Source organism: Tachypleus tridentatus, chromosome 1, assembly GCF_004210375.1.
Source record: "Tachypleus tridentatus isolate NWPU-2018 chromosome 1, ASM421037v1, whole genome shotgun sequence".
NCBI classification, from domain to species: domain Eukaryota; kingdom Metazoa; phylum Arthropoda; class Merostomata; order Xiphosura; family Limulidae; genus Tachypleus; species Tachypleus tridentatus.
The window spans coordinates 133,061,397-133,086,118 of record NC_134825.1 but is presented as its reverse complement, the minus strand read 5'-3'; the positions used below and the strand labels follow the sequence as shown (position 1 = coordinate 133,086,118).

Below are 24,722 nucleotides of genomic sequence, written 5' to 3'. Positions count from 1 at the left end.
GGAATCCACACCGAGGGGCATTTTACAATTAAAAAATTTTCTAGTAATAAGTGTCACAAACAATGTGTGTACTTGAAATTATATTTGACTAAAATCATACCCTAAGTGTACCAGTGCAAAAATTAAACATTTCCTTTTGAACAAAGATTAAACAATAAAACAATCTTTATAAAGCAAGCCAACTGTAGCTGCAATTATATATTTCCAATGTGCATTAACACATGCAAGTTTTTAAATATCATAAGGTGAGTTTTATATTTGATTGTGTCAGTAACAAATCTTTCATTAAAAAGCACCAGATTAATATTTTATTTTTAAAAACTTTCTTCAAGTACTTGGAACTGTAGTACTTGTGAAAACTGAATTGTATCTTGTGTGTAATAAGTACCAACTACTTCTGCATTTCAAACACCCACAAAGTAGCACATCAGGATTCCTAAAAGTTTTGACAACTTCTACTTCCTCTATCTACTTACTATAATTATTTGAAAATGTTTCCATCACAAAGAAACATTATAGTATAAGTAAATTCTTACTAGTTTTATAAAACCTTTAAAGAAAAAAATGACCTTGTAACTGAAACCTAAATAAGAATGCTTCATATTTGGATATGAAAATATTTTTACTACTGAAATAAATTAGCTGATCAAGCTTATGACAGCTAAAATAAGTAAAAAACAACAACAACAAAAAAACTACTTCAGATATTACCACATGAAAAATAACCTGCTTTAATTAATAAATTAGTTACAAATAAATATTAGAATTTCTCACAAATGCACACTTACTGCAGTCTGGGATAAAGGAGAAAGGGAAAGAGTGCCCACAGTTGCCCTGAGTTCATCAACACTTGCACTCATAGGAGCACCGTTACTAAGAGGTTTGATTTCAACATGAATTTTTCTCTCTTTTTCTTCTTCATCTATTATAAATAATAATTTTGGTATTTTAATCTTAAAACACAGTATAGCAAGATAAGTAGAAGACATTTCCATTTCTTCTGTAACCAAAACATTTCTCTTTAGATATTTTAAAAAATATTCACAATAACAAGATTTTTTATGTGAATTAACTGCTTTAATATTCTACTCCTTCCCCCCCACAAAGTTAGTTCTTAGTTAATTAGAGTATCATCCCATAGCTAACATTTATGTAAATATTGTAAATTCAACATCAAGGAATAAGCTGGCTTTTATTTCTACACATAAAATCAAACATTCTTTCCCTTTCTTAGGTTCTAATGAAGATTGTTTACTCAAAACACAGACAATACATATATTCTAATACAGATGTTTTAACAATTTTTGCATACTAAGATTTTAAAATGCTTTAGTTGCACTTTTAAATTTATTTTTCAGAAGTATTCTTCTAGAAAGACTTTGTTTTTGTAATACATTTATGAGTCATTAGATCAAAAGATAAATCTAATAGAAGATAATATGAATCTGCAAAATTATAATTTATTATTCTTTTTAAGTAAAATTTTTATCATTATGAGATCTAATTTCTGAAATTTTTAAAGACTTGTTATTAACTTCCAAATAAGTTAGCTACCTACTTTAATCAAACTTAACAATCAATGTGGAAATGAGTATAGCTAATTAAATATACCGATCTTTAAATTTTTTTCATTTACAATAGATACATTAAAATACATTACTTTATCATTTAAGTACTTTCACCATTTGTGGTAGAGTTGGTCATAAATCAAATGTTTCAAAAAGTTTAGCCAGCTCAGATTTAGCTTAGTCCTCATGCAAACTAATTCTTAGAGTAAAAATATGATGACAAAAAACTAATAACTTGGAAAATAGATATATTAAAAACTTCAACTAATACTGTTAATGAAAGTAAAGGAGTAGAGAATATCATACTTATGGAAAACCAACAATAGTTATTTACTTCATATAATACTGTAGATTTAATGTTCTTACTTATGGACTACAAACAAATTATCTACTTCCTATACTACTGCATATTTAATGTTCATACTTGTGGAACACTAACAATAGCTTATACTTTATGTTATGTACTGTTGTAGATTTAATGTTCTTACTTATGGACTATCAATAACAGTTGTTTACTTCATATACTATTGCAGATTTAATGTTCATACTTGTGGAACACCAACAAGTTATTTACTTCATGTACTGTTTTGGATTCAGTGTTCTTACTTGTCTAATAACAACAATAGTTGTTTACTTCATGTACAGTGGCAGATTTAATGTTCATACTTGCGGAGACCTTGAGGATTTTAGGTTCAAATCCCCGTCAATCAAACATGTTCGCCATTTCTGTCATGGAGGTGTTATAACTCAATGGTCAATCCCATTATTTGTTGGTAAAAAGAGTAGCCCAAAAGTTGGTTAGTCTTATACTGTTAAATTAGGGACAGCTAGCATAGATAGTACTCATGTGGCTTTGTACAAAATTCACAAAACAAACATACTTGTAGAACACCAACAATAGTTTAATTTATGTACTGTTGTAGATTTAATATTCTTTGAAGAATTTAAAATATCTAAAAACAAAGTTTAAAAAATCCTCCCTCATGACATATTGTGACAAACAGAAGCCAAAGAAATGGCTTGGATAGGGTAACTTTAAAGAAAAGTCTACTGAAACTTGAGCTAATTTATTATAAAATATTACTGTTTACCTTTACACATTCAGCAAAACTGAGTAGCAGGACAGTACAAATGGTAGAAACAAATGTTTAAGGAAAATGTAAAATAATAATTAATAGTAAATAAAATACATAAACCAATTCTTAAATAAATGCCAAAAATAATGATACAATAATCAATATATATCCAAATTTAAGGTAACAAAAAGAACAATAATGTACAAAAAATTAAGAGATATGTCTAACACAACCTGATTTTTAACTAACCTACATTACTTAACATATGGGGTTGGGAACAGGAACTAATGTACAGTTAAATCTTCATTTAAAACAATCAGATTAATATTTTATTTCTAAATACTAATTTCTAAAATTCAGTACTAATTGTAAGACTTGTAAAATGAAATAACAACAGTGGTAAATAAAACAATTACAGTAATTATCAAAAATAATTCAATTACTGACAATGTTATAATATACAAGAATACTTTATGAAGCTTAATAAGAACTTAATCTAACAGGAGTTAAAAAATGGTGGGTACTACACTACAATGATTTTTAAGAAACTAAAGAGTAAAAATGGCAGTTTTGGAAAGATCATGACATTCTGCAAAACTTTTAACCCATAACAGATAGCATAATGTGAAGAAGCTGCCTTGTTTGTGAAAAATGAGAATGAGATTATGAGCTACGTCCCCAAAACCCTGCAATACTGAAGAACAAATTTTATTATACCTAATATACTATATATAATAACAATTGTGTTAAATATCACTTATTTTGGATATTTATATTTGTAAGAGGAATGTTACACCAATCCATTCACACTATCAAAATCAGTTAATAAAACCTAAATGGGCACAAGACTTGGTTACTTATAACTCTTTGAGATTTTGCATGTATGAGTATTATGTATGCTTTTCTATCAGAACATCACAAGACAAATAATCAGCATTTATGTATAAGTAAATTTACATTCCATTCTTACTTTAAAGATTGTTTTATTAACAGTATTAATTAAAATGTTCAATATGTATTTTGTTCTTACAAGTAGTTTGCATTACTAGTATACTAATTTAGAACTAACCTAAACCCCATAAGCTGGCCAAACCTTTTAAGATAACAGAAATTACTACTAATAAATACTGATAAAATGGAGAATCTCAAACTCATGAAAGAAAACAAAACATCCTAATATTTGAATTTCTATTTGATCAGAATACACACTCCTAGTTGGACTGGCATACTGGATTGGCTGCATTACCTACCAACTTATTTGCTAGTTTTGATTATGTAAATAGCTTCCCTTTGTTAAGTGCAACCTATACTAAAAACTATGCAAGCCTACAATGATAAAAATATTTATGATATGCCAAAATGTCATTTTCTCAAACACACTTAAATTTAAAAAAAATATATATAATTTTGAAGAGTAATTCTTAGTTATCTTGGGTTATAAACCAAATTAAAGAGTATTTTAATAACAATGGATGTATACCCTATCAGTATCTCATATCCAGCTAGTTGCAACAAAAACAACATACAAGATATCACTGCATTGAAAAAAAAAAAAATTTTATTGAAATATTCTTTAATTTTGTTTAAATATATATCATAAACGATACTTATAAACTCTTTTTAAACATATAACAACCACATGTACCTGAATCTGCATCCGAGCTAGAATAAAATGCTTCTTTTTCATGTAAAATAAGTTGAGGTTTTATCTGTATCTTTGAATCAACTGTATTTCACACTCTTCTTTTACTTTAATGATGATAATTAGTTAGTACCTTGATTCTAATTTCACTTAACAGACAATATAAGGTATCCCACATAGTGTATAATAAGTCTTGATCTCCCACTTTACACTCAAGCTATAAGAGAAACATATCCCTGACCTTATTTCCTTCCCATTATAACATTAAAAAAAAAAGAAGACATTAATTAGAAAGGTTTGAAATGCAATTTTCTTTTACTGAATAAGTAGATTTTTCTATTTTTTTAAAATTCCATTTTGACCTTGTGGTTTATAATTCTTACCGATCATTCAAAATTAATTCATTTTTTCACTATAAATTCAAATATTTATGTAATGAATTTGTTAAATCTTAAAAAAACAGTTTTAATTTCTCAACATTGTCATTATTTCAACCTCCTTTATTTGATATTTTAGTCTTTAATCAATCTACCCAAAGTTTAAAAGTAAGACTTGAGCTCAATGTAAAGTTACATTCAGAGAGTTTAAAGAACATAAAAAGGATATCCTTTCCTTCATTGTGAGGCCTTATAGTAAACCCCTCATCATCTACTTCTGCAGTAAGCTATAAAAATAAATAATGTTTAAAGAAATGTGAGTGTAAGTTTTTCTTAAGTAATTGTAAATGGCCAAAAATAACTTTACACAATGCAACTACAACTAATGACATGCATTATGAATAATCTTATATTACTGATAGCAAGTAAAAAAAAAAAAGAAAAGCTAAACATGCTTGTAGGCCAAAGAAAGTAAGATATTATATGACATTTCATGAATAATGTCTTACAAAAATGGATAATCTTATAAAAAAAATCACGGCATTGAATAAAGTGGCATGTATTGTTATCTGATACAATTATATCCTTCTAATTTGTCTTTTTTTTCTTTTTTCCACATGACTAAAAGGTATTTTTCTATTTTATTGCAAAGAATAAAAATATTCTCTGTCCACTTATTGATATGTCCAGTTAAAGTCTTAAATATGCTATCATTAGTACCTCTTTAAAATTGTTTTAATAATCTTTCAAATATATCTTAATCTTATTTGTTAGACATTTGTGCACTTTATATGTATAATAAAGCTCTTAAAACCCAATCTGTTAATCCTCATATCTAGTTTTTAAACACACATGACAGTATCCTTTTCTTGGGTTAAATTTCTATGACTTATTTTCAAATAAAATATTAAATACCTTTAGTAAAGTCACGGCATTGAATATAAATCTTGTATTGTATTATGATTAAAATCTAATTATTAATTCACTATTATTTTTTCAATTTATATGATTAATAATGATTTTGTATCTAAGGTTTTTGGATGGTATCTGTTTACATTTCACGATAGTTCTAGAAAGGAATGCCTGTAGTGGTAAGTACAAGAAATGAATTCTGGGTCTTATTGTAAGAAAAGAATGGTATGGTATCCTACTGATTTGGGATTTCCCTGATTAGGGTTTAAATAAACCATCTGAATGGTTCCCAGGTTTTTTTTTTCTTTTGACATCTAAGCTCATTCCTGTAACCAGTACCTAGTAACTTCTGCAAGAAACACTTGGAAGATATCACCTTCAAAATATTATAGGTAGCAATTAGATTTAAAAAAAAACACATTGGTTTTACTTGTGGATACACATTCTAAATAAGCTGCAATAATCTATTCTTATCTCTTTTCCATATGGGAGAGGTGAATTATACTTAATTTGTAACCACCAAAGTAACAATGTAAGCAGTCACAGTATAACTTCTAATTATGTATGTGCATTTTGACAAAATCTCACAGATTATCACTAAATAATAATTACTCAAAGGTCAGGAGAGTAAAGTAAATATATATTTTGTTTTTAACTTTTGGTCAGATATATTGTAAGTTAGAAGAAATATATTAGAATTATTATCTTTTGCTAAAATTTGCATTTTGCTACAACTTAAGAGTTACCACACCAATATAATTCAGAAAAAGAAATTCAAATAAAATATGCTAATGAAGCTTTGAACAAATTTTGTGTATGGAGTTGATGGATAAAAATACCAACAAATCTTAATGTAACTACACTGCATATTTAGCAAATAATACTCACGGTTCTGGCATTTCCTTCATCTCTGTATAAGGAAAATATAGGTATATTTAGTACTTTCACAAACATTTATAAGAAATGCATCTCAACACACAGATACATTTACCACTTACTTTATTAGGACCCTCATCAAATACTGCATTGATTCTTTTATGTTTTCCCAAGAACAAAAGCCTCATATTATTAAAGAAATGTTGAAACATAATTCATCAAATATCACATCATTCCAGTCATTCATTATTAAAAGAGAGTGTTGAAAGTACAAATAAAGTTGTTATGCTCTGAGGTAATCAATATTTAGGTGATTGTTAGTTGCAACACTGTGGTATCTCTAGGTTCACTGATTTACCTTTTGTGTAGTAACTCTAAATAATAGTAGAAACAATTAAGATATGTATTATAAAGTTAATATTGAAAATTTAATTTGATTAAGTTGATGAAAGTAGCTTGGATTCCAGAACAAATGAAAGTAAAAATCAACATTTAACCCTGCTGTCCACAGTATCATGTTACCTTCAAAACTTAATTAAACCACTTTACATGAAACTGATATTGTATGTTATAATTTGAAATTTTATGTTACCTAAGCTTGAACTGCTTTGTTTCAAACGAAACTGTTCATCAAATACTTAAATGGCAGTTTCTGTGTCATAAGATCCACACACTATGAAAAATCTTGACTTTAGCACCATCTGTCTCTAAGAAACAGAAGCTGGCATGTACAGGAGTTTCTACACACAAAGTATGTATATTTGACTTAATTGTCACATGACATCTAAAGCCTGGGAAATGGCTATACTCTACTAATGGGTTAATTTGATTTTGATGTGCAGTTTTCCTTACAGTGTACATGTAATTGCCATTGTATTATTGTATGCTTGATTAACTGTAATATATATGTTGATTTCTTACCTAGATATGATATAATTAGACAATTAAATTGTATTTAGGTCTTAGTTTTATATTTTAGTTAATTATGTGTTATGTTTGTTTCAAAAATCATGTTTGAATGGTTTATTTATTATTATAAGTGATTTTTAAAGGTGTATAAACATGATATTGTTTTGGCAACATGCCTCTGTAGGTAGTCTACCAAAATACTTCCATAAAGCATCTTGAGCATCTGTTAACATAAAGTTAATGTCAGTGAGCATAAATGATAATGGACAAAAAATATGAAAGGAAAATTTTAAATTAACTATAAATGAAAAGGTAAAGACTTTAAATTATGCATATAATAAAAATACAACCATTCTATGGATTTATAAAAAGAATTGAAAGATGTTTATATGTTTTGTAACAGATTTAATACAATATATTTACTTTAATATCAATGTTCATTTTAGTTAAAAATATATCTAAAAATGCATCTAAGCTTATACTTTTAAACATATATGGTGAAATTCCCTCATATTCCCAAAAATTTATAGAAGATTCTCGAGTGTGAGGATCAATAATATGAAAGCACTAGCTTATTTTTTCTAATTGAATTTTGAGAATCTCGCCTAATGATCATGAAAGGTAGCCAAAGCAACAAGCAGAGAGACAGTTTTATATTGTTGGTTTGTTACAGTTAGTATACTATAAATCTTGGAAGATACAATTGTGATAAACATTTATCAATGAGGTCACAAACATTTGATCAGGGATGTTTACAGAATTTGAATAATATACACCGATTCACTTCAGAGAATTAACTTTGAATATTAATATTTTCCATCAGTGAAAAAACCTGTGTGCTTAGTGAAGCAGCTAGCATGCTAGCTGTTAAGTGAACTGTGCAAATATCAACTTGAAATTCATTCACTTGTTGTGAACTGTTGATAAAATATTCAGTTCCAGACCAGATAGAAGGCTCAATATTGTTTGTAAGTTTGTGAAAATCTGTGAACACTCTGAAAGTGTGTATATCTGAAAAAGAAAAACTGAAAAGTTCAATAAAGTTTTTCTCTCTAAGCTAGGAGAGAAAGAAGATATGCTACTTTTCTAAGTAACATACTTTGCAAAGTACAGTTGAAGGTAAAAAGTAGTAACGACCTGATCCTTGTTGAAAAATACATCAACTTGGACACAGTCGGACAACTTGTGCATTTCACAAGCCTGGTCAATTATCTCACCTTCCAGTTGATGCTATAATAATTACTTATTATGACATATTACTTTTTAATTTAATTACTGATAAGACTTTGATGAGATATTCTGGGACATTCGGTCAAAGAAAAGACGTTCAACTGAAATCTACAATAATGTCTTTGTGGAATTTGGAGTGAAATCTGTTCTTACCATACTATGATTACGATATGACTATATGTAAAGCAACCCTTAGATAATCACCCTACTCTACATACACACACAAATTTAGTGTTTTACAATTTGTTTAGGGGAATGGAAGGCCCAAATAAAGTAACAATCACTTTGTACATGTGTGTATAAACACGAATTGCATATGAAGAAAATGCACTAATGTAACAGAAACAATATCCACACAGACCAGCAGACGTGTTTATTTTAAGCATATTGTTCAAACATCTTTTTGCCTAAAATACAAAACTTAATTACAGCTAATATAATCTACAAATGAAGCAGTCTTTCAAAATATTGCTTTACCTATGTAACAAAATTTTTACTTTTTCTTGTTTCTGGGCAGAAAGTGTTATTTCCCAATTGCTTATGTCTGAAGTAAATGGAAAATACCTATTTTTCTCTTCAAATTTTGCTTTTGTGACCTGGATAATGAAATTTTCAAATTTACCCATTTTCCAGAACATTCCAGATAGATTAAGTGCTGAGTAGCTGCTAGAGAATTTTCTCAAACTTACAAGAATTTTCTAGAACTTTCCATAGTAATATATATATATATATATATATATATACGGGGGTTCACCACTCACCACTTCAGTTTAGTTCTAGCTACCTAAGTGAACACATAGACATATCTGATTTTATCAGAGATGGCACCAAAAAGTTGCAAGCATTCTCCAGATGCATTCTGCTATGTATGTGGCCAATTTAATAAGACAAGAGCAAAAAAGTACTCTGTGACAGCATCTGCTAAAATGTATGAAGCAACAAGGCAAATTTTGGCATGCTTGTCAGGGATCAAGACAAACCCTGGGCACCTCATTTTACCTGTGAGCACTGCAAAAAAAACCCTAGAAGGTAAGATGGACAATTTTTGCTTGCTTGAATAGTATGACTTTTCATTATACAAATTTTAGACCTTTTAAAACTTGCATGAATCTCTTACACATTAGTTGTGGATGAAATAAATGTATTCTTTATAACAATATTACTTTGCTCTTTTGTAGGATGGTACAGAGGGGAAAAGAGAGCCATGACATTTGCTATTCCAAGAATTTGGCATGAACCTACTGACCACTCAAGCAATTGTTACTTCTGCAATGCCGGGCTGGCAAGAATGCATCTGTTATCATGCATCCGGACCTTTCATCATCCATCGCCCCAGTGCCACACTGCTCCGAGCTCCCTGTACCCACTCCGAAAGAGAGAAAGCAGCCATCTCGAAAAACTACTCACTTCTAAACATATTTGTTCATTTTTGTATAACTTACATAAATACATGTAAATCTTGATTCATATGTTGTTTTATTCAGACCTTATGTAAATGAAAAATGTGCAAATTTGCCTGTTTTTACATAGAAAAAAGGTTAATTTCTAAATTTCATTATCCAGGTCACAAAAGCAAAGTTTGAAGGGAATAATGGCCATTCTTTGTACTTTCACAACATAAACAATTAAGAAATAACATATGCTATCCAGGAACAAAATTTGTGTTACATAGTATTATATTAACTACATAAATGCACATTTCTTATGAATACAAGTGTCTACATTGTCATTTACTGGTGCTTTATAGGTATTAAATTAATTCATTAATTTTCTCTTGGTATTATAACACTAAGATTTCAACAAGGTCATTAAATAAATACTTTTTAACAACTCCAAGATAATGTTTTTTTCTATAAATCACTTTTATGGAGAATAAAAAATGTTTACTAACCATAATTAAACAGTTAATATTAGGTACAAGTAGAAACCAAGTGTCAAATACTACTTATCATTTCAAAGAAACTATTAAATAAACTTGAACTACATTTACTACAAAGACACACACATGGTATATTTTACTTACTTTTCAGGTGCTTCAGCCTGGCCATCAACTTTGTATTGACTTTCCTTCTTCTTTCTCTTCTTTTCTTTCCTTTTCTCTCGTTTGCTTTTTAAGAACCCTGGTAAGATTTCACAATCAAATCAAGATCAATGAAATGAAAGGATTTACAAAGAAACCAGCACAGAAATACATTATACTAAAGATTACAAAGTAAATATGTCATATATATATATATACATAAATACACACAGAAAAACATATATATTAACATTTTTTTAAGCTGTCACTTTGCATTTGTTTTCTTGTACTTACAGTGGACAAGCATTCATTTCCAAGAAAAACACAAATTTGAATAATAACAGTTTATAACCTTCATTCATAAACATAGGATCTTAGTCAAGCCATTAAAGTTTCACTACAAATGTAATTATTTTTCACTTATCCATAATGTTAGTTTTTTAAAAATAGAGCAAATTATTCATGTAATGTGTATGCAAATAAAAATTATCATCTCATACTCTTTAATACATTAAAACACATTTATACAAGTCTACACAGAGAGAATTACATATAATGTATTAGCTTAAGAATAAAAACTTAGTAAAATAAATCAAGTTAAAGTATTCTACAGTAAGCTGGTTAGAACTTGTCAATGTTGGTATAATAAAAATTAGGTAGAACTGCACAGAGCTTGAGATATAATTTCAGGCTAGTTGTAACCTTTATTTATTAACACAGAATGTTGGACAAGCCACTGAATATTTAAATAAAATATCAGTTATTTTTCTATTTATCCATAAAGCCACTTTAATTAAAAAAGTTATTAATGTTATGTGCAAGTAAAAATTAAACATCTCAAAAATGTATCTTAATTATAAAGTAGTCATTCTGAAATCTGACAAAGTTAAACTCAGTTACTTCAAATATTTTTTTATGGGATACTGAAAATAAAATAATATTATCCATTTTGAACTACTGAGTTTTCAGGGGAACGCAAAAAATAAAACATAAAAATGTAATTTTAAATCATTGTTAAAAACAGTTTTATTTAAGTTACAAATTCTGATAAGAACATTTGACCAAATAAACAGATAAATGTTAATTATGTAAGACCACTGTGCTTAAATGTGTTTCCACTGACTTATGTGCAACATTAGTCCTCAAACAGGTGAAGCATAAAAAACAATAACCTAATATAGTGTACAAGGAAGCAAATTTAAGTTGTATCAGAACACAACTGAACTCAAACTAGTTATCTAGTGTTGTACCATTCTTTAAGTTTATATACATACATGCTGTAAATGGTGCTACAAAAGTAACTTATTTTGAACTTTGTTATATCACTACTATAAAAAGTTAGTCCCCCGCACTTCACGTGAAATGAATCACATATTTGACAGATGTTATTGTAAAATATTTGTTTTAAAGTTTCCTTAATCCATTTAATATACAAAGTTTTTGTTGCAGCCCTATTTAACGAACAGAAATTAATTAGTTAAATTTCATAAAAAAGGTTAGAATTTTGATAGCAAGTTTGGTTCTTAAGGAATTCTTTAAAGAAAATAAAATCATGTGGTGTATTGTAAATACGTACTTGATATGATACCAAATCCAAGCTCTATCAATACAAATACTTCAATGCTTGTTCTGTTATTCAAAGCTATTCATTAATCTAGCAATAACAGCTAAATATCAAATACAAAAAAGCAGCATATATTTGTGTAGTGTATACCCAACACTGGATAGATCATAAATCCATAGAAACCTTTGAAATCAAAGAAAATCTTATAATTTCCTAACTTTTGCTTATGTACTTGAATAGTTTACAGGCATATGCTTAAACATGCAATTACTTTATTATTTGTGTAAGTGACAAAATAAATTTTGTCTCGTATCTAAACAGTTTACATGATGATGACTTAAAAGGCCATTACTTTATTGTTCATGTACATTATGGGTGACATACTATGTTGAGTATTAGCCTTCAAAGCATATTATAGAAGCACTGAATATGATTAAAATTAAATATTTTTAGTTAAATATGAATTATCCTGTTTGTGAAATTGTTTTTCTAATATGGCTTACAAATATCAAAAAATGAAAATTTCATTAAGTTAAAATTGGTCAGAACTAATTACTTTTATTGAAATACGCATATAAACAAAACCTAAATCTAGATGTACATGTATATATATGCACACACACACAATACATGGCCATAAGTACATGGACACCCATATGTGCTTGTTGAACATCTCATTCTAAAACACCTTGGGCATTAATATAGAGTTGGTCCCCCCTTTGCTGCTATAACGGCCTCCACTGTTCTGGGAAGGCTCTTCGCTAGATTTTGGTACATGGCTGTGGGGATTCACTCTTATTCAGCCACAAGTGCATTAGTGAGGTTGGGCAAGAAGACCTGGCTCACAGTTGGCATTTCAATTAATCCCAAAGGTGTTCAATGTGGTCATTCTGTGAGCTTGTGTGGCCTACCACTTCATGTCTGAGCTATTGTTGCTCCTAGACATTTCCACTTCAGAATAACAACACATACAGTTGACCAGAGCAGCTCTAGCAGGGCAGAAATTTGATCAACTGACTTGTTGGAAAGGTGGTGTCCTATGACAGTGCTATGTTGAAAGTCACTGAGCTTTTCAGTGACCCATTCTACTGCCAATATTTGTCTATGGAGATTGTATGACTATATGTTTGATTTTATGCACCCGTTAGCAATGGGTGCAGCTAAAATAGTTGAACTCACCAGTAAGAATGGATGTCCACATACTTTTGGGCATGTAGTGTATATTTCTTAATATATAAATTAAGGAAAATCTGGTGATTTTTATTTATTTATTAAGTGCAAATATGCACAATGGAATAGCTTCACTGTGACCATTACAGGAATAAAAGTCCAAGTTTTAGTCTCATAATCTCTCAGTTTCACTACTGAGCCATAACTGAGCTACAATAATGACATTTAAAACCTGCCTTCCTCAAATAACCATTTTTAAGGACATTAGTAGACAATAGTACAGAATCATTTCAAAAGGTGGACTCAACTGAGAAGGTTTTGTATTTTTTCTTAAATTAACTTTTTAAAATTATGTGTTTTCCTAGGATTACGAACTATTGGACACTGTTGAAATGTTCTATAGGTTGAATGTTAGATTAAACCTCCAAAAAAGACATTTTGTGTAATTATAATTAAACCAATTATCTACAAGTTTGTATTATAAGTACTGCAAATCATAGTTGACTATCATTTAGACATAAAGACAAAATGAGAGATAAGAACACAAAAAAAACACGACAAAAACTGAAAACATTTTATCCGCAATTATCATTTTAAAATCTTTGAATACTGAAAGCCAATTTGTTTTTAACTTCTCATTTTTGGTAAGTTCATCTTCCTTCGTATTCTCATGTTAATTTAACATTTAACCCTTTTGGTGCTGAATAACAACTTTTAATGTTTGGCATGATGCTGAATATATATGGTTGATACTTCAACTAATTACGGTATCAGTATCAAAAGCATGATATCTCGGCAATAACTCAACAAAAGTCCCTGTACCCAATACTATATATGTTAAATTCAATACATAAGAATAACAGGAATAAAGGAAGGTTGCGTGCCTCGCTAAGCCTTCAAGTCGGCTGCGGTTGCCAACTGCGCAGAAAGGGTTAAGTTAAAGTTTGAAATGAACTAAATTCTTTAAACAATGCATCTATATCTATTCACCTATAAAATGACAAAAACAGACCTGTAGTATTTACTTTTATTAAGCTTTAACTACCATTTTCATTACATTGAAGCTTCAATACACAGCAATTGTTAATTTTAAAAGATGAATCCTTAACAAACCCATTTTTATTCAACAACTTCCAATACAGAACATTTAGTTTTCATCTTTAATCACAACATACATTATTCAACTTTAAAACAGCTAGTTTAAAAAAAATACACAAACTACACAAGTTTAAATGAGAAATAAAACCTAACAAAAGTTTTAACCAGCTTACTGACATTCCTGTGAAGATCACCACTGCTAAGTCTTTAAAAAGTTTAAAGGAATACAATATTTTAACTTTTTGTTATACTTCTTATAGTTGAAATTCACATCTTAGCCTATTCAAACTAGAGCAAATTATTTGGTTAACAAAGCAGTTACACTGTAGTAATTCACAGTCAAAACTCAACTAGTTAGATCTTCACAGAATTTTCACCGCAAGTTACAATACTGCACAAAGTGTAAAAGACGAAAAAGAAAAACTAGCAACCTGTACTCCAGGAATTCCAGTAAGCATGCCAGTCAGCTGGTCCAGCCAGTGAGAAAACAAAGAGACACCAGAGATGTTAGACGACATGCAAGGCTGTCACAGAACAGATATACTATGGAACAATAACATGCTTTGTCTGCAATCACCCCCCAAACCATTTAACATTTAATTCACAAAGAAAACAGGCACCTTTGCAACCTTAAATGTTACTTTTTTTTATCACCACTTATACTCAAACTCACAAACATCATTCTTGACCTCATACAAACAAAAAAGTAGCTACACATAAATACATGCTTATCACTTATACTCTGACTGTTATTACACACATAAGGAACACATATATGAAGTAACTGCACTTGATCAAGAGAAAGTTTGTATAATTATACGTATTTCATGAACATACACACAGTTTGGTGTGCATCAAAAATTATTTTTTTTAAAGAAGATTATACACTCAAAAGTACAGATTAATCCTACAACAACAATTGTACACATACATGTATGTAATACCATTTTCAAAACAAGTGCAACTGTTAACATTTTTACAATTTTCAAACTTAGTTGTTTCTTTTACTCAGTCACATCCATGCACACACACACACACACACACACACACACACACACACACACACACACACATGCTTTATGTAAATATTCCACTCATGTATACACAGGTACTTGTTTATATCATGAGAATTGTGATATTTTGAAACCCCTGATAAGAAATAAATTTCCCTGAAAATAGAACATACTATATTTACAACAGTGAAAACAAACTTATAATAAATCCATATGATATTTAAAAATACTACTACTTATGGACTTCTATACTACCAGTTCATTGATCTATAAATCTTTTCCCACAAATACTGGAGATCTATCACGTTTCTGTAAAAGATATAATACAAGTGTAGAAAAAGTAACCAAATATATATAAAATATAAAAAATCACCATTTTAGATTAAGCACTGAAAACGTTTTGAAAAGCTATCTTAATTTATATGAAAATGGTAGTTTTAGCCTTTCTGAAGTTATTGATATCTTTAAGTACACTGAAATAATACAAATTTAAAATTAAATGAAATGACTGGTTTCCTCTAACATTTTCAAGACAGTGGACATTGTGCAAGAATTATAAAGTTACACTATGTTTTACAAAACTAATACAACTAACTAAATAACTATATAAAACTAGTGGCAAACATTCCAAAACAGCAGCTATCATTTCAATTTCTGTGCCTGATTTCTGAAAACAAGTCACTTGATTAATAAAATATTTTAAATCAATGAATTGTTAAAAAAAGTGCATTTAATGTGTTACAGATGATCAAAAACTTACAATTAGCCCAGTGTTTCTAATGTTTTGTACATAAGTTTTATGACAATTGTGATTTTTCTAAAAGTTTCTCCTAGAGTTCAAAAATAAATGTAGCTTTTTCCAAGAATAATTACTTAGTTACATCTTAATCCAAAAGTATAACCTTATCTGTGACCAAAATCCTGAGTCAATTAATATAAAGATATATCTTATACACAGTTTCATGCCCTCTATCTTCTAATCAACTATTAATGCAAACAGTTTTTTTGGTGAAGGTGAAAAAGTAACTTTTTCCCAACTATCAGGGATAGAAAAATGAATTCAAAGCATATTTCCTGGAATTGCTATTTCAAATACGATAAATCTCAACATGGTTGAAGTGTGACAAACCTAACTAAAAATCAAATGTTAATCCTAGCTGTACACCATGGCACATTTAAGTGAAATAAACTTCATACTGTCAATGCCAGCTATTTTTGAATTTAATACATTCATACTGAACTGTTCAAATTTGCAATGTAAATGTAAACAAGTTTGAGATGAAAATGTGAACATAATTTTATATCAGACTAAACATTTACAAAAGACAAAAGTTAATCATATGGATATTCTGGTTAAACTTCAACTTCATCTCAATTCATGCCAGGCTGAGATTGTTCATGATGTTACTGTTAAATGATTTATAAAAAGGCATAGTACTATAATATATGCCATAAACATTTGATTCCAACAAACAACACCAACTTTCTTTTATCATTATACATGTCAGTGAATCTTTACTAGACACGTTAATGTGCTCTTCAAAGTAATGTTCAATCCACTGCAGAACTGTTTTGAAAAACATGGTCATTCATTTTTCATTTAAAAATCTGAAAGGCCAAAAATGTCCCTTCTACTACATCTGACCATTATACCTCATTGCAGACATATGTAAACTATTTTACTTCAGAAGTATATTATGTGCAATGCTTAGCACACTGCTTTATATATAGTGGTTATGAGCACATGTACAAAGAACAAGATAACAAAATACTCATTTGTGGTGGTCCAGAAACTATTTTCATTTACTGAATATTGTACAAAGTGACATGGTCTCTTCAAAGACATTCAATCTAAAGGAACTGGCAGACTGCAGTCACTAAACACAACTTAAATTAAGCAAAAAACTGTGTTATACTTTTCAGAACAGTTACTGTACGAGTGAAGTTTAGATTAGAATTTATTAGTATTTTGACTGTGAAACAGCTGATGACATTTTATAATTTGAATTTTTCCTGGTTACTAGACATATTATTGAAATTAAATCATGTACCTTCCAAATATCACAAAGTGGAATATACAGATATTGCTATAGCAACAGTTCAAGTTCAAGTGTTAGTTTCAGAATTTGAAAGGATGAGAAACAAGAAAACTTCTGACTAGCATTTTGCAACTGCTGAAAGAACAAGTAGTATTGACATTACTTTTTCAAACCTTGCACTTAAAAGATTTTTTGCACATTGGATCAATCTTTTAAAACTCAAGTAATATTAACTCGCAAACATTGTTACTTTAAAAAAGTATTCGATTTGATGCTGAAAGCACTAAACATTCAATTTTTTTGAAAATATGTTGCTTCTCTTGTTATACACCAATTTTTACTATTTCCAGATACATTTAAAATTCTTAAGTTGCAAGCCTTGACCACTTTATATGCAGACAATGCCAACTGTGAGTTTTTAGTATTTGAATACAAACTATTTGCCTGATGAGTTGTAGAAATAGTCCAGCCTCTCAAACAGAAAGAAGTTAATCAGATTCACTTGCATATGATAAAGAAATGGCTCACGTAAATGTATTCAAACAACTCTACTTAACAAATGATTGAATCCAATACTACCAGTCACACTGTGCTCTTTCACAGTATTGAACCATGGTAGAGAAGTTTCTCAGTGACTTGAAGGTGTGGCATTGTTAGTTGTGTACAAACAAGTGAAGTTGATCAGTTTAGATGTTATTCATGATTGTCTCTGGAATCACTTTGCTATTGACCACTGATGATGATACTTGTTCTCTTATCTCTCATATAATGTTTTCACTGTGTATGCAATATGCACTATTACAATACACATGTGTTGCAAATATTATACATATTGTTTTGTTTAGTATAAATAAAGAGAATGACATTTTGGGTTATGCTATAATACCTTCCTTAAAGTAATGATCTGTTTCTATACACAATCATACAACTGTTACATGTATTAGTTTTCAAAATCAGCAATAAGCATTACTAAGTATTTGTGCCACCCCACAATCTGTTGCATACCAAAATCCTCTGAACATGTATATTATTTTTCATCACATATCTTTTATTATTAGGATTATTTTTTTTTATTTTCAGCTTAGAATCTGAATTAAGGATAAAATCTAAGTTGACTGTGTGCATCATAAGATATTACTAGAATGATAAACAAAGATTTACCTAAAATAAAGTTTACTCAAGTGACAAATAAATGCAATGTAAGTAAAAATGATAAATTAAATTAGTTATGTTCATTACTGGGTCAATTTTTAATTCTTATCCATGTAGGTAGCTTACTTTGATCAAAAGTTAATAATAATGTTAAATTTAGTTAAAATACCCTAAAATCAATAGAATGGTTTCACATTAGCTTAATTATGAATAACATCTGAATGTAAGTAAATTGTAAAATGAAAACATCACAACTTTTATAAATTAATAAAGTTACATTAAGACAATTATGTTCAAGTACTATACATTTATTCCTTTTTACATAAGGGTAAGTAGGTAAGGAAAAGGATACAGGAATTAAATATAACCAATTTTACTTTTTAACTATTCAGATGGTACTTTTTTTGGATGGGGATCTTCCAAAGCTAACTATCTGTGATAAAAAACAAATTTAATCAATTTAACAGGTTAACCTATAATATTTTCACATTTTATTAAATGTTTAGTACATTTTAATTTTGAACTAGTGTCCAAAATGTTCCTTAGAAAATTTCCAATAAGAAACAAATTATTATTATTTTTTTTTTTAGTGAGCATTATTCAAACTTATCACCTAGAAATTGGAAGGTTACAGTGAACTAAGGTATTTATTCAATCTAAAGTTAAGATTTTCTAATTTAAACTCTGATTTTACCAATATAAATCAGTATGTTTTACTGAGAGCCATGTTATATTATATCATAATTAATTAAATGTAAATCAAATAACCAAAATAAAATTTCAACTGTTTTAAACTTACCAGCTTGTGTAAAATTAAATAAAGAAAATCAAAGTTCACCTTTTAATAAATTTAAATGTTATATTAGAAAGAAGCAACAAGAGTTGTTGCACTATCAGGAACAGAAATTGAAACAAAGGCTGAATAGAGATATACTTAGCTGTTAGAAAATAAAATCAGTGGAAAGTATTAATGTTATAGTGTCTTATTACTCAGAGCTTAATTTTTTGATTATATTAACTGTCATGCAGCAACTTTTTAACTCACTTACAATAAGTATTTAACTTTAAAACAGTGAAATAACTTTAAAGACAACATCAGATTAATCTAAAAGCAGTATTTGATCAGAGGGTAGACTGGGATGCCCATTAATTTAATTTTACAAACATGCTTTGAATCTCATTTAGCTAATCACAGTTACCGTATTTTCCGGTTAATAAGCCGAATCGCCGAATAAGCCGAGGCCAATTTTCAGCTCTGAAAATGAGGGTTTTTGCTTATTACCGCCCAATAAGCCGAAGCCATTTTTAAGAAGTGACAAGTTTCTTCAAAATGATTTCTTAGTCTCGTTTCAGCGTCAGCATGCATGTTGTGTGTGATCATTGGCGTTCTGTAGTAAAGCAGAACATGTCGTATTGAGACAGAGATGGAATCAATATGTCATTCGTTATTGGCTCCACTCACTGTAATTAGGTAACCAATGAAATTCCAGAATCTACGTTTCACTGTAGTCTTAACGTGCTTTGCTGATGGGACAAAATTACCGCCTATGGTAATTTTCAAAAGAAAAACATTTCCTAAGAAGAAGAAATTTCCGAAAGGAGTGATCGGCCAATAAGCCGACCCCCAAAAATCAGGTCCAAAATTTAAGGCCAGAAATTCGGCTTATTAGGTGGAAAATACGGTATTTGGTTTATTTTCATTTCTATGTTTTTCAGGTAACCTTAAACTATAATGATTTGCTCAACAGAGAGAACGTGTATGAAAACACCGAGATTTAGTTAAACTTTTTATTGTATCTTAGCTATTAATTATTTAAAAAAAACTTATGGTTTTATGTAATTAATTTGTATCATCTACATGAATTATTCTTAGTAAACAATGAAATGTAATTTCAATGTTTTCCTCTCTGAAAAAGAGTACTTTATTGCAGTGTTAGCTGCAATATTAAACATCATACTAATAAAATGCACATTTAAATATTCTATGTTTAGAGTAAGATTTTAGAGAATAGATTCAATGGTGCTTTAATAAGAATAATTTTAATTAAATTCTATGCCTACATTTAACTTGCCATAGAATATATCAGATTAAGTAATAGTTCCACCACAATTCTGAAAACAAAGGTATAATATTTAAAATTTACAGATGTACAAACTATACATATTCTCCCTTTTTTTTTTTAAGGCACTGCAGTAGCTTTAACTATGAATTTTATTCAATACAAATATTAGAGACTAAAATAGTAGTAAACAACTGTATGGTGTTTTTCTTTCCATCAACAACATTTTACACTAACTTAAATTTATTAAAAGTAAATAAGTGTATTTCACCACTAAAACCTGAATAAATTACATTGTTCTGGTCTTGTGCAAAACATTTAAGAGAGAGCATGTTCAATAAACCAGTATCTAAATTTATTCATCAATCTAGTAACTAGCTAGTAACAAAAGTTACTAATTAATATGTGATTTCAGTTAAGAAAACACATTACAACAGTTATGTTAATATTAATAATCACAAAAGAAAATTAGTTTCAGTTAATTTCTGTCTTTTTTTTCTTCAAGATTTTGAAAACTTCAGGTGATCATTATGGATGATTAAAACCAACATTTTTTCATGACATAACAACAACATATTAATAAATAAAACAGTAATGTTCTATTTTAACAGTAGCATTTAAACTTAAAATATTTAAATATAAAAAACTTGTCATGCAGATAAATTAAAAACAAGATCATGAACAAGCAAAAGATAATTAATAATACAAAATAATTAATAAAATATAACAAAAAAATAATTAAAAACATGCAAAAACCTTGGTGAAGCAAACCACCACCACCACCACCACCCAGTAGGCAAAGAAAAAGGTGAAAATAAAACAAGTATGAGGTAAAAATAAGCAAGTTCCATACAAAATCAACATTAGCACAGATTATATGAGATAACAGCAACACTTTAGTTCTATGCAAAATAAATAAGTATTTAAAATAGGTATGCTTTTAACACAGTTTTTTTTAATGTGTTTACAGTTGCTATTAAAAAGTAATGAAATAGTCTGAGCAAGTAAAATTATATATAGAGAGGTATAGTCACAGATTATAAAGTTATTTCATTTAACACCTCATGGATGGCAAATTTGTAATTCAATAAATTTTCAGCTTAATATAAAAAGAGCAATATACTATCAGGAGTTAAAACATTGTTCCAAAAACGTTTTATGATAGAAACAGAATTATTTGGAAAAAGACAAATATATATAAATATATATCACAGATAGATAGACAGATAGATAGAAAAATTATTACATTTTGAGCCCCTAAAAGTTGTCCTAGAGAGCTGTTCATTGTTTTCAGAAGTGGAGCCAGGGGTTGAGGAAGCTAAAACTGCTGTAGGGGTAACATTTTGGGAAGGTGTTGGGCTGATGTCAATATCATGACCACCGCCTGCAAAATGCCATCTCATGCACATGCTAGCTAACTAAATTCTGGTTTGTAGAGCACACATTGATGAATATAAACAACAACATAATTAACATAAAATAGTTTTGAATACAAGAATAAAAATAATACAAACTGCACATTGCCAATTTAACAACAAAAAGTATTTATTACAATATTGTAAGTATAAATTTTCTCCTGAATTGGAAAAATGTTTTATACACGTATAATGCTTGTAAGTGTATGTACAATTACCATAAAAATTGAAAAAATACAATCACTAAGATAAACCTAAAAATTATTGTACGAATATTTCTTGCTTAACAGTTTATACAAACATAGGTATTCATGTGCTATATACAGTTTTAAAATAATACTCAAAACTGCTTATAAAAATTGTAATATTAATGGAAATATCAATCTAAGAAAAAAATAAATAAAATATTAACAGCCAAATGTTTGAGTGGCATACTGATATTGATATCTATGGAACCAGACAAATAATGTTGTGATGACTTGTTGATTATAACAAAATGATAAAAAGTCATTTCCATAAGAATTTGTAATATCAGACCATTAGATGTTTTATTATATGACATTGATATTTCTTAAAGGTGTTTGTTTCCTTAACTGTAATGCAACACCTTTTCAGTTTCAAAGTGTGGTGTGCAAAGTTGAAATAATTTTCAGGTCACTATTCAATATTTTTATGCTTATTGACTTTAGTTTTTAGTTGTGACTAGTTGATAAGACTAAATTCTTTGTTGTAGGTTAACCAAACAGTATCATATAATACCAATTTACAAATATACACCTGTTGTCTGGATTATAAAAGTTCTAAATATCAATATGAAAAAAATGCAACAATTTAAGCTTTAGCACCACTGACTCATGGCTGCTCTTTTAGCCCCAGCATTACTTATAAGGGTTCTGATAATTTTACACAATTTTCTTGTCATGCCAAATGTAGTTCTATGCAACTGTATAAATGTTTTAAAATGATGGGAACAAAACATGTTATCCTTTATGATTATTTTGATGTCTTCCAAACAAATAATGAAGAAATTTGTACATTCATATCCTTTTGGGAGACTCTTATTTTCTCATATAACCTTTTCTATGTAATTTTTCAGTTCAACTCTCCTACAGAATAACCTTGAAAAGATTAGTGTATGTATAGCTTTGCTAGACAAGTTTCATCTTTTCAAGCCAAACTCCCCAAGAATGTTTACAGCCAATTCCTAAGTTATAAATTATTTCACAGTACTTAAAAGTTTCTATTCTTTTACTTGCAATTTAAATTCAAATTAAAGAAAGCATTGCTTAATATCACTGTTTAAATCAATAGGGAATCCTTTATAATGTTTGTTCCTTCATATGCTTAGTTACAATTAACCTTATTTTCATTTTTATGTTCAAGTATCTGTCTGTGAACATACTGAGTATTAAAAAAAAGTAATAGAACTTATGATATTTTCTTATTACAAATTTTAATAAATATCTGTATTTTTATAGCCTGATGTAGTTACATTTCTTTATAGTTATTGAGAAAAATTTGAAAACCAGTGAGTGAAGTATCAAAATAATTTTCAAATGTACCTGTACAAAACAAACTAAAATTTAAAAAAAAGCAGGAGAAAAGCACCCTTAACAGCAATATTTAATCTGTTAGTGAAATTAAAAGTTAAAATTTAATACTTATTTTGAAATATGCTTACAAAACGTGACTGCCATTACTCACACTAAGTAATGCACTGACAATCTGGTAAGGAAAAGCATGAGTACCTAAAAACAGAAAAACTTTACAGCCAGTACAGGGTCTAGCTAAAGCTGCAGAGACAAGAAAATTTGAAGTGCAACAACAAAAGCGACAGGCAAGAAACATACCAAGGGATGATGGGAAAAACAAGTCCAGTAAGGAGGTGGTGCGGCAGGATGGTTTGCTTTTGTGATGGAGAGACATTTTTTTACCTTCTTTTTTACTTGGATTCTCTCCATTGTAGATCTGTGAAGTGTCTGTAGAGCTGACCTGACTAATGGAGGACAAATCTGCCTCCTCAAAACTGACTGGCCCTTAAGAGAACAGATGATCACATTCACATTATCAAATACATCAACATTATCTAATCCATTACGTACAGTAATATACAGTATAGCATTAAAATTACACATTTTTAGGCTCCAAATTTAGTTCAATGCACTGAAGTGAAAAATGAATTACCTACTAACCAGGAACCCAATGTACAACTGTAAACAAATAATGCACAATCAGTATTTCTAAATATGCCTAGCTTTCTTTACCAGATGAGTCCATATAACTTCCTTTATTTCAGAATAACATTTTACATAATTCACAAATAGCACTTTATAGATGAACCGAGTTGACAAAAACATCTGTATTTTAACAATATTTTTAGTCTTTGTATCAATATATACGTATTTAAAATTTACTAAAATGTGAAATACATTACATAACTATTTTAAGAAAGTTACTTCTTTTACAATAGGTCAGGATCATACAAAATGATATGCTAATTATCATACCAAATATCAGGACAACAGATACCTATTGCCTTAAAAGGAAAAATACTGTACAAAAAAAAAAAAAAAGGTACGTATGTGAATATGAATGTCAGAA

The 24,722-nt window shown here is 28.9% G+C and overlaps 1 protein-coding gene across 7 annotated transcripts in view; it reads right to left on the bottom strand.

Moving 5' to 3' along the window:
* Positions 1-24,722, bottom strand: part of LOC143224685 (F-BAR domain only protein 2) — a 145,708-nt gene that overhangs the window by 50,025 nt on the left and 70,961 nt on the right. For 3 of the 7 annotated variants that reach the window (XM_076452884.1, XM_076452864.1, XM_076452855.1), the window contains exons 11-18: positions 23,972-24,157; positions 21,953-22,090; positions 14,874-14,909; positions 10,614-10,710; positions 6,464-6,485; positions 4,893-4,950; positions 4,290-4,331; positions 789-922 (exon numbers count right to left, since the gene is read on the bottom strand). In XM_076452884.1, coding sequence (XP_076308999.1) covers positions 789-922; positions 4,290-4,331; positions 4,893-4,950; positions 6,464-6,485; positions 10,614-10,710; positions 14,874-14,909; positions 21,953-22,090; positions 23,972-24,157 — 713 coding nt within the window. The remainder of the gene's footprint in view (positions 1-788; positions 923-4,289; positions 4,332-4,892; positions 4,951-6,463; positions 6,486-10,613; positions 10,711-14,873; positions 14,910-21,952; positions 22,091-23,971; positions 24,158-24,722) is intronic. The other 4 variants (XM_076452893.1, XM_076452875.1, XM_076452903.1 and 1 more) reach the window with 4 other exon arrangements.